The sequence below is a fragment of the Anolis carolinensis genome, chromosome 1 (genome assembly GCF_035594765.1).
Source record: "Anolis carolinensis isolate JA03-04 chromosome 1, rAnoCar3.1.pri, whole genome shotgun sequence".
Lineage (NCBI taxonomy): Eukaryota > Metazoa > Chordata > Lepidosauria > Squamata > Dactyloidae > Anolis > Anolis carolinensis.
In genome coordinates this window covers 312,511,041-312,523,220 of record NC_085841.1, presented here as the reverse complement: position 1 = coordinate 312,523,220, position 12,180 = coordinate 312,511,041, and the positions used below count along the sequence as shown (strand labels likewise).

Here is a 12,180-nt window from a genome sequence, read left to right as displayed (position 1 = left end):
ATAATTATTATTATTTTATTTCTTACCCACCTCTCCTCGTGATGTGTTACAACATCGCTAAAAACACACAATAATCTAAAAACATTCTATAAAATACCCATGTTAAAACATATTTCTACAAAACACATATTAAAATACACAGATCAAAGATTAAAAATAAGATGCAAGTTTGAAGCTCATGATTAAAACCCGCTGGGTAGGCTTGCCGGACCTGCCGGCATGTCTCATCAAACCTTGCCTATCTGGTCCAAGACTACATAAAGAACTGACAGAATGAGAGATCCCTTTAGTAGTCCCAACTAGATGCTTTGACACATTGGGATTTACACCATTAAACAGATCTAAACCAGCTGGAACGACCAGTAGAATTCAAGACAGTGTCAAATATGCATTTTTCTTACTTCTGCTTCCTCTCCATGGTGGTGAAGGCCCAAATGTGTAGGCAAATCTTTATCTGGTGGAATAAGTTCTCCCTTCAGACTGAAGCGTGCCTGCATCCCCTATAAGTGGGGAAGAAAAAAAGAAGATGGTAATTTATGCTGATTATGTCATCCAGATACATCAAATTTAGTAGAATTTAGGTATTTTAACCCAAGCCAACTCTTGAAATTGCTGCTTCATCTCAGACTTTCCTAATCCAGCACTGTTTCAATATACTGAGCTACCAACAAAAGCTCCATCATTCCCAAAGTCGGTTGAGGGTTATGAGAGCTTTACCCCAAAAGAGGACAACAGAATAAGGATGGCTCTCCTAGGGAAACATAATTTGAACAAGAGAAAAGTTGCATTTTATTCTTCCAACCTTTTTGGTTTTCTTCTGCCGAGGCTGAGGCAGGTCCTTCATCCACTCCAGCTTCTCAAACTCTACACTGTCCATGTGGAGCCATTCTTTCTGAGGCTTCACAGGAAGGTCATCATCTTTATGGAAAACAAAAGATAATGTTATTCTTCTTGGGTGCAAAAGAAGAGAACACATCACTTTGTTTGCTGACATTTCTGCATTTGCCAGGTGCTTCAAATTTTGGTTTCATAGCACAGCAAGGAGAAAGGGCAGAGAGTTGGGGACAACTCAAAACTGACTAATCAACAAAACATAAAAATCAAAGGTCTTCCTACAAAATTCCATAAGATCTAGAGAAGGAAAGTGGATAGTGTTAATGAAATTCACAGATAAAATGAAGATGAGCAGAATACCAATTTGGATGTGGAATGAATATGAGATAAGAAAATCAGGAGCAGATCACAAAATGAGATTAATGATTTAGACAACACTCCAGCAATAACTGTAAGAAAATATACCTGAAAATGAAGATATCAAGAAGAGAAAAGTGATTATCCACAAAAGCAGCGATGTTGAAAAACAACACCCATGGGAGTTACTTAAACAGGGATGTTATTTTGTTCTTACTAGAAACGCTTGTTCAAAATTGTGTATTTCTATGATGACTATGCCAGAAATGAAAAGAAAATGCAAAGAATCTAAATGAAAAGGCTCTTCAGCTCAGTACGAGCTAAACAAGTCCTTAAATGCCTTGAACACCAAGGGGTTTAGTTATTTAGCCCTACAGATTAGGGAAAGAAAGAAAGAAAGAAAGAAAGAAAGAAAGAAAGAAAGAAAGAAAGAAAGAAAGAAAGAAAGAAAAAAAGAAAGAGAGAGAGAAAGAAACACAGAAAGGGAGAAAAGTAAATTACTAAGCTGTATGTGGAAAGCTATTCGAAAATGAAGGCTCCTGGGGGAGTAATTAGAATAGTATCTAAGCTATGTTAAAACAAAGCATTAGTACATTTATAGTAATGGACAATTCACACAACCACCCTGGGGCTTATTTTCTATTCTTCCACATTGCTTATTTTGGGTAACAGGTAAGATAAAGCAGCTGTCTGACTGAGCGCTCTATCAAGTGCCCAGATTCTGATTTACAGTGTGTTCCTAGACATGTCTACTTAAAAAGAAGCCTCACTGACTTTAATCTTGCTCTTGGGAAAGTGTGTGTAAGACTGAAGCCTTAATAGTGATACTATAATCAATCTTCTTCCTGAAAAGTTTGCAGTGATGTACTGAGTAGAATCAAAACATATATTCCCCATTGTCCTTCCATCAACGGCTAAATGTTTTAATACATAAAAGAACCCTTCCTGGTTACTAACTGACACAGATACTCTTTTTTAAAGCTCAGCTCTTGACAACTGCATTCCATTTTTCAGAGATTTTAATCACTAATAAAGCGTGCCTCTCAGTGCTTTTAATACAGTGATTTTGGGGGTGGCAGCTGGCATCTTTCATTTAGCAAGGCAGTATTTCTGCTCAGGGCTTTACAATGAACGGTAAAAGAGCTCCTCTCTTAGGTAAAGAACCCATTTTGGGTAGACGGTCCAGCATCCAAGCTAGTTTATTTAAAAACCAGAGTAAAATCTGGAATGGATTCATCAAATGACTGAGGGAAAAGCGATCAGCTACCACTGAATTTTAGTAAGTTAGGTTGCAACTATCTAATCTTGTACATTTAAAATTGAGTGCAATTTTCCCATTTGTAGTATAAAAAAAGATAAGGTGAATAAAGAATAGACACACTATAAGAGCTAATTTTCTAGTGATTTAGAAGAAATATAAGGAGGGAATGAAACCAAAAACCCCTCTATGGCTGTGCCCATTGGAAGCAGTACTAAGACCAGCATTTAATGAAGAAATAAGAACTTACAGGGAGTACTTAATCAAAGAAAAACAGCAATGGAAATTTAAAGGGAGAGAAGAGATAGGGATAAATGACTGGCTTTGCTACTGTCAATTACACAATTGATTTATGAAATACGCTACTGTAGGGTTCTCCAAAAGGAAATTGGCATTGTAGAACATTTTTGAGAAGGACAATAAAGGCTGCAAAGCAGGCACTGAGGCAGGCAAGAGGCAACCAGTGGCAAGCAGGCAGAGGAAACAACAGCAGCAAACATTTTTTTGCTGCTTTAACTTTGTTTCACCGCTTCGTCCGTGTGGGCGTGAGTCTGCTGAACCGTGCAATAGGAAGGTACAGAAGCACGGATTAAACATATGAGACAAATACCAGGCCCTACTCTAGTTCGATATAAGATTCACATTAAGTAGTGTAGGAAGTCATGTTCATGGGTGTGGGGTAGGACAGTGTTTGTTAAGATGTTATAATTGTACAGTTTCTGCTAGTTTCTTTACTATTTGTACTTGATTTTGGTTTTTTGTTTGTCTTTTACACACAATAAAATTAATAAAAAGAAAGCATTTGTTCTTCATCAAAATACATTTGTAAGCCATATGTTCAGCTTTTTTCCAAAAGATACCAAATCCATCTGAACCAATTTTACAGGAATAAAAAAACTCCTGAGGACATGCATTATTTTGCCATAAAATGCAATTTTCTAAGACCTGTACCAAAGTGATTTGATACATTTTGATAGTTTTCAACAGTATATAATTTTATACTCCTAACCAACAATGTGCTGCCACCTATAATACTTTTTTTTGGATTTGGTATGTTTTGGAAACTTACTTACTTACTTAGGCGATCCCTCGTAGTTCGAGGATGATTGTCTCCCACCTTGGGGGGGTGTCCGTAGATGGCTGAAGAGACCTATTCTTGATCTGCATGTTCTCCCGCAATGAGGACATTGGTTTCCAGGTGGAAGGCGGTCCCGGTCAGGGTTGGCTTGACGCTCCTTCCTCTTGGCACATTTCTCCCTTAAGCCCTCCATTAGTGCCTCTTCGAACTCCGCAGCACTGCTGGTCACAGCTGACGTCCAATTAGAGCGCTCAAGTGCCAGGGCTTCCCAGTTGTCAGTGTCTATGCTACAGTTTTTAAGTTTGGCTTTAAGTCCATCTTTAAATCTCTTTTCCTTCCCACCAACGTTACATTTCCCGTTCTTGAGTTCGGAGTAGAGCAACTGCTTTGGGAGACGGTGATCAGGCATTTGGACAACGTGGCCAGTCCAGCAGAGTTGATGGCGTAGGAGCATCGCTTCAGTGCTGGTGGTCTTTGCTTCTTCCAGCACGCTGACATTTGTCCGCCTGTCTTCCCAAGAGATTTGCAGGCAACGCTGATGGAAACGCTCCAGGAGTTTGGTATGCTGTCTGTAGACCGTCCATGTTTCACAGGCGTAGAGCAGGGTTGGGAGGACAATGGCTTTATAAACAAGCACCTTGGTATCTCTATGGATGTCCTGATCATCAAACACTCTCTGCTTCATTCTGAAAAATGCTGTGCTCACAGACCTCAGGCGGTGTTGTATTTCAGTGTCAGTGTTGACTTTTGTGGAGAGGTGGCTGCCAATGTAGCGGAAATGGTCAATGTTTTCTAATGTTACACCATTAAGCTGTATTACTGGCATTGCAGAGGGATTCGTTGGTGCCTGTTGGAAGAGCACTTTGGTTTTCTCGATGTTCAATGAGAGGCCGAGCTTCTCGTATGCTTCTGCGAAGGTGTTTAGAGTGGCTACAGTAAGATAAGAATTGCAAACCTAAAGACAAGAGCTTTCTTTTCCTAAAACAGGTTAAACATCTCCTATCTGGAATTCCAAAATGCTAAATACTCCAAAATTAACCACATCTGCGGCTGAGACACTTTTGTTTTATGATGGTTTAATGTACACAAGCTGTGTTTCATGCACAAAATAATTTAATTATTGTCCAAGACTAGTAAGCACGGATGGCTAAACCTCCCTTATGCAAGATGCCAAGGACCAGAACTGTTTTGGATTTTAGTTTTTGCAATATTTACATATACAGGCAGTCCAGAGTTACAAATACCTGAATTACAAATAACTCATGGTTAAGAACTGGGGTGAGACAAGAAGAAGTGAGAGATACCTACCTCAAGGAAGGGAGATCCAGTCCTGAAAGAGTTATCATGGGCAAAAGGTATCTCCACTGAAAATTTATCATCAAACTTTGGTTCCAGAACAAGCCACATTTTTCAAAATCCAATTATCAGAGGGATAGAAAGCAAGATGATATCTTCTGAACAGGGGCACAGAAAACAAAACAAACCACATAGGGATGTTAACCCTTCCCTATGCGATCTGTTCCAACTTGTATAAAAATTCAACTTAAGAACAAACCTGCAGAACCTATCTTGTTCATAATTTGGGGATTGTCTGTATATAATGAGATCTTGGAGAATGATACTCAAGTCTAAACATGAAATTTATTTAAGTTTTATATATACCTTGTATACATAGTCTGAATGTAATTTTATACAAAAGGTTTATAATATTAAGCATGAAACAAACTTTGTACACTGAATGTTCTGGGAAAAAAATGAGTCACCATCTCGGCCACTACCTCAGTCATTCGTGGGGACAATTTTGGATTTTGGGGTACTTTGGAATTCCTGATAAGGGATGCCCAATCTGTAGCCGCCCCAAGTCCCCGCGGAAAGGTGGAGGCGGGATATAAAAATAAAGTTATTGTTATTATTTATTATTATTATCTCCTGGAAGGCAGTCCATCAGGATTATTTCATACTTAATATCATTCATTTTAACAACATTCTATCATCACACTAAGAACAATTTCCTTGCTGCATCACTTTAAAGGCAATCTTTTTCAAATGTCAGTTTACATATTGGTCATCACAAACTATGGTTCATTATCATGATGGAAACAATTCTGAATGACTTTATCTTGCGTCTTTCTACAACACCTCTATCTTTCATCACTATCTTTCATTAATTAAGGTTAAATATACAATCTAAACTCTAAAATGTGGATAACTTTAGCTATGATTTATTCAAATAAGACAGCACTCTGATCTGAGATGTAGAAGTTGGCTTGTCTCCAATAAACCACAGTAAAGAATGACCACAGTTTTTCTGGTTAGAAGAGAAACAATCTGTTTTGCCAAAAACGGTATTGCAAGTTTTAACTTTCCTCCCTGCAGCCATGTTGAAAGAGGAGACAAGGAAGTGAAGGAGCCCAATGTTCACAATAAGAAATGGTTATAATGCAAATATAACTAGAGTGTGAAAACTCCTTTGAAAACGACTGCAAATAAGGTAACATGAAAAAATATCAAAAATCAATCTGAGACATTCCATTTATTCACATCTGCTGTAAAGCAAATATCATGCATGCATGAATTATTCAGTCTTCTACTACCTATTGTAACAGTCTGCAGTCTCATATGAAATCAAGCAGAGGTAGTTTTAAGTAATGTTCTTCTAGTTGGAGATGCCAAAATTGGACCTGGTGCCTTCTACATATAAAGCACATGTTCAAATACATGTTCACAAAGGCATAGCCTGATCTTTCTCTCCAGTAAGAATAGATCATTTCGGATTCAAATCGGAAGTTGTGGAATGAACAGCATAGGTTGGTTCCATCGGGGAGGGGAAACACAGGACCATGAGACTTTAGAAACTAAAGCCATCTATCTTACTAAGTATGGCTTTCTGAGTCTCCTCTTGTTGCAAGAGCAGAATAATTTCTTCCTACTGGAGCAATGGCTACTGTTAGTTTATTTATACATTTCTTGACATCAAGAAATGGCAGCTTTCCAATGTAAAGTGCTAATGGAGAATAAATATTACATCTCCAGCTAGGCACAATGCACTGCATGTATAACATTAGGCAACCTGAAAAGCACCATTGATTTTTGTAATTGCTCCTCTTTTCTACAATGATATGCTACTAAGTCATCTCACAGAGACTGTCCTCTTGGCTCAACACATCTTTCATTCCTTGGAAGCAAGTTCTATTTGTCTCATTGCATACTGCCTTGCCAAATATACCATCTCATCAGACCTCAGATGTTCTCTACAACTTTCCACAATTTAAAGGATGGTTTGGCCCAAAGAACAGGGGGCTTTTCCTGGTGGAGAGGGAACATTAACATTTTCTCTAAAGAAGCATCTTATTATTTGATTAAATAATTAAATCTGATGTGCAAGAAATGTGGGAGAGACAAGTTATCTGGCAACACAGGATGAGACACACTCTTCTGGAAATTCTAAACCACTTTTTCTCTGCTCTTACACATTAAAACAGCTCTTTTAAAGATTAAGCAGTAAACACTGCTTTATCTCACTAAACCACACCACTCAAATCCAAAAATGATTCAAGGACCCCATTAAGTAGTCTCCATGCAGGGACCCAGGGAACACAGCAGAATGAAGGAGTAGAGATTGAATGAACATCAGAAGAGAAGTGAAGAGGTGCAGGATGCATGGGGAAAGCTAAGCAACAAGATAGGAGGAAAAAGTGGAAGGAAAAAAGTAAAAACAATTATAAGCTGTAAGGTTTAAACTGGAGCTAAATACAGTAGTGGGCTTTGTGACCCACCGAGCTACAGCCAGGAGTATTCACTATAACCCACTGGTCTACTCTGCATTTGACAATCTCATTGATGTCACAGTCAGAAAGGCTTTGAAAGTCAGAGGTTTTTCACACTTTTAGAAGCCACTGTACATGGCTAACATGGCTCTATTCAGTTTGGTATTCACAACATATCTGTGTGCTTACAGGTATGCAGGTGACACAGTGGCCAAATTTTGCCCATCCTACTCTACAGCAAGGATGACAAAATCAAGCACAAGTTCATGGTTTCTCTTCTACAAACTTGAAACTGAAATATCTGAACTCACACATGACGTGTATTTGGTTTTTACTGAGCTTCCTTCATATAATCTGGAATGCAGGAACCACTATAGCCTTTTGGTCAATTGAAATCTCACATTTTATGCCTTTAAGCATAAGCAAGTAACCCAAGCTGAGGAAAACATAATCTAAACACATAGGATTGTTATATCCTGTAAGCTTCACTTGTCTTGCTAATTTTAAGCAGCTCTGAAAGGTCTTGATGTTCACAGCACGTTAGGTCTGGGAGGAATACCACAGTTTGCCAGTCAACCTGCTGCTGCCACAGCAACCTCAGCTCAACCTTAGGATATCCTACATAATTGCAGTAGCCATAATGAAAGCCAGTTAAGTCAGTCATTCCTCCAGTCTAGTCCTCCTTCCATTGTCGAGCAGCTTCTGCCAATGGCAGTTATATGACTAGCTGCCAATACACTTCAAACCATCAGCACACCACGTACACATTTCTCCAGTTTGGCCCAATTTCCTATGAATTTCCTCCATTTCACAGGCCAGCCCCCTATGCTTGCATGCAGAAAAGTGTCAGAACATTCCTCCAAAGCTGCTGCCTGGGTATGTAATTTTGACAGCTTCATATTAACTTCAAACACACAGCTGCTGAGAATCAGAGATAAAGCTAAGCCCAGAAACAGAGCAAAAGAAAGAAAAAAAAGATTTGCAGAAGCCAGCAATTTTCAGATCCAATTCAAAACTCTGGTATTAGCCTTTAAAGGCCGGAATGGTTTTGAGCCAGGATTACCTTTTGCTCTCTCTTTCTATATATATGTACATATACACCCATCCAATGCTTAAGATCTTCTTCAGATATACTTCTCCAGATACCCCCCCCCCCCCCATTCCCCCAAATATACACAAATGAGGAAAGCAAGATGATTATTAGAGGGAATGCCTTTTTTATGCTGGTACCCAGATTAAGAAAAACAAAGACCTAATCTCCAGGCTTTATAAATATATTCTAGAATATAATTTAGTAGACAACCGGATAAAAACTGTTATGATTACTTAGGCCAAAGACTTAAGTAGAAATATTGACTTGGAAAACTAGAAACATCTTTGGAAAAAGAAGTTTAAATTTTCAATGGCCAGTTCAATTAGAGAAAATATTCTCAAAATGTTTTATAGAACTTATATAACTCTCTATTATTGGCCAAAATAGAGAAAACAGGACGAGGGGCTTGCTGGAGGTGAAAGAAGGTGAAAGGATTTTTTTTCCATGTATGGTGGACCTGTAATATCATTCAAGAATTCTGGAAAAAGTTGGTGAAAGAAATAAACAATATGATCACCAAAAGGGTCAAGAAAAACCCAGAAATGCGTTTATTAGGACTATTACAAGGTGTATTAGCGCAGGAGATGAAGAAATTTGGCAATATTGCTTTGTTGCGGCAAGACTAATAATAGCTAAAACATGGAAGAGGGAAAAGAGTTAATTATGCGATTTCCTGCTTCTTGGCAGGGGGTTGGACTGGATGGCCCATGAGGTCTCTTCCAACTCTACTATTCTATGATTCTATTCTATGATTCTATTCTATTAAAGATTGGGGAGATAAATTATTAGATTATATCCAAATGGCCAAGATGACAAATAGCAGTAGAGGAGGAAATAATGAAGAATTTGCAAACAAATGGAGGCTGGCACTTGGGTATCTGGAAAAGACGACAAAGGTAGATTTGCCACAAAGGGATTTAGTGAAAGAAGACATATGCGTAGTTGCGGGTTAGTTATGAGATCATGGGGATTGGGTTCAGGAGTGCGCGGTTAGATGGATAAAGATATGTTAAGGTATAATTACTGTACAGCTAATATCGATTTTTCACATGTTTAACTAGTGTTTGCTGTATATTGTTTTGTAAACCTATTTATTATTTTGTACATTTTTCTTTTTTTCGCTTTTCTTTTCTGATTGTCTGTTCTATTTCTTATACACACAATAAAACAATTTAAAAGAAAAAAGAAATACTCTCCCAAGAGAAGCTTACTTGATTACTATATTCTGGGCTTTCTGATACCATATAATTTTTATTTTCCCCAAGCTTCTTAGTTATATAGACTTAGTGCAAATCTATTTCCTGGCAAGATTTCTCACCTATACTGAACTGAGAATTGTCTTTTTATGTTACTTTTATACTAGTTTTCTGCTGGATTTGATGGTTTTAAGTTGATTGGGTTAATACTATTTATAAGATATATATTGATCATTAACTTCAGTAAAGAATCTAGAACTGTGGGGTGGGGGAGGAAGGGGTACAATGATAGATAGCTAGAGATATATAGACAGACAGATTTCTGGATGAGTTCTCTGTTAGATTCTCCCAGAGTAGAAAGACTAATCCCAAAAGGAACACCTGCATTAAAAAAGTATTCTCTAAACATGTGTACACTTACAGAGAGCAGTTATATTGCTATTTGGAACCATCAAGGTAACATTATGAGTGAATCAGCAGAAAAACCCCAAACACAGTGATTGTTCCCAAAGGACATATGACCCGCCAAGAAGTGAAGGTGCCATTCAAATTTACTCTATCAGCACTTGCAACTCTAGCTGGCTCCCTTCTTACTCTGAAACCATTTTTCTCTCCTTGGAGGGCAGATCACAAAACACAGAGCAATATTCAGGATCAGGGTGATGTGGAATAAAATTCCATCAGGAGGAATTAGGCCACATCTCTTCTCTTCGCTCTCTCAAAACCTACCTTTTACCTACTGCAGCCCTTCCACCCCGACAAGGCCATTTATTGACCAGCACAGAGGCAGAAGCACAGTGAAACAGAAGGCAATGAGACATCTTCCGTGACATTCCAGTGGTACTTCAGAGGACATTCTGGATTACATCATTAAATTACTGCCAGGATATTATCAAACCAGTCATAGTCTTCCAAATGCAGGGGGGGGGGAATCTGGGTAATATGAATTGAGATTCCGTGGCCTCTAAAAACTGGGCAATGAACATCCTGCAGAACTGAACCTCAATGTCATCTGCTCCCTAGTAGCTCTGCTTTAGATTTGAAAACCAAAATGCAATTGCAAATTCCAACTACAGTAGGCTTGCTGAATGGCAAATCAACCATTATGTAAATCCCATTGATCCAACATGTCTAATTTAGTTGGGACTAACAACTGGATTCAAGCCAGCAATTTATCACATCAATAGCTACACACTTCATTACCTGTGACATTCATTTTTGTAGAGATTTCAGTCCTTAGAGACTTTTCTGTGTCTGGGTCCTCTTCAATGATTGACTCCTGAGATAAATTAGCTTTCAGAATTTCTCCTTTTTCCTGCTGTGGTGCAGGCTGTGCTGCTGAATGCATACTTTTCCATGGCTTTTCATGTTCCATTTTTTCCTCTCCTCCCTTAGTTGTAGTAGTACTATGTCGTGACTTTAAAAAAGCCAATAAATTGGGATCTGATAATAAAGACATGAAACAAATTACAAACAACATTAACAGTCTCCTTTAATGCTGCCCATTTTTATATTTTGATTTTTTAAAGAAATGTACTGATAATATTATTTTTGCCAAAGGCCTTTGAATAGAAGTCTACTTTTCTTTTTGGTCTATTCACACTTTTGACACTTATCCACAGTAATCCTCTAGGACAGTCAAGATTCTGTTCAAGCCTAACCTGAAAATGCCCAAGTTTCAACAGTGGCCAGGACTGTATCTGGACAATTAACTAGTGTGCCTGCTGTGCCCATTTTATGAGATATAAGATCTTACAACAGTGACACATGCTTTGGTGACACCCCATTCAGATTACTGTAATGTACTCTACATGAGACTACTTTTGGAAGCTCAGGTGGACTCAAAATCCTGCAGCCAGGCTGCTGATTGGGACTGATTACAGGGATCATAGAATTCCCGTTGAAACTGGCTAACAAGAATTCATTTCCAGGCAAAATTCAAAATTCTAGTTATGACCTTTAAATCCCTACACAGCTTGACTAACTAAAACACTGTATCTCACTACGAGATCTTCTGAGGAAAGCTTTATCTCAGTCCCAACACTTTCACAGATACAAGTTGTTTGCAGCCTTCTCAGTTGATGTTCCCAGAATCTGAAATTCTCTCCTATAATCTATAGGAGAGACCTCTGGCAAAGCTCCCTGAAGGAGAGACCTCCTGTAGAGTCCCCTCCCTGTTCTCTTTTCACCAGCAGGTTAAGATGCTTTTAATTAGACTCGTTTTAAACATATGGCAGAATAGTATTCAAGTAATGTGACCTGTTTTTACTCTGAATGGTTTTATCTATGCTTTAAATGTTTTTTGTAAACTGTTTTTATTATGTTTTAATATCACTGATGTTTGGTTTTATAACTATTGTAATAGTACATTTCTCAGGTAAGTTTTCATTTTAAATCCAACAAGCTGTCCTGAATTTCCTGGCAAGAAAAAGGATACAAATAGAATAAATTAAATTAAATGTTGAAGAGGAGCCATTGCTGAAATGCAAAGTGTATGCTTTGCATGCAGAAGGCTCTAGATCCAACAAATAAGGACTGAATCTAGACTCTTCTACATGCAAAGCATACATGCTGCTCCTGAGTTATGGCTTCTTTAC

At 38.2% G+C, this 12,180-nt stretch overlaps 1 protein-coding gene across 3 annotated transcripts in view; it reads right to left on the bottom strand.

Annotated features, from left to right (window-relative positions):
- The window catches only part of rpap1 (RNA polymerase II associated protein 1), a 68,721-nt gene that overhangs the window by 40,555 nt on the left and 15,986 nt on the right, over positions 1–12,180 (bottom strand). For all 3 annotated transcript variants that reach the window (XM_062968152.1, XM_003214580.4, XM_062968153.1), the window contains 3 exons: positions 10,787–11,026; positions 803–918; positions 402–500 (listed from right to left, as the gene is read on the bottom strand). In XM_062968152.1, the coding sequence (XP_062824222.1) occupies positions 402–500; positions 803–918; positions 10,787–11,026 (455 nt within the window). The remainder of the gene's footprint in view (positions 1–401; positions 501–802; positions 919–10,786; positions 11,027–12,180) is intronic.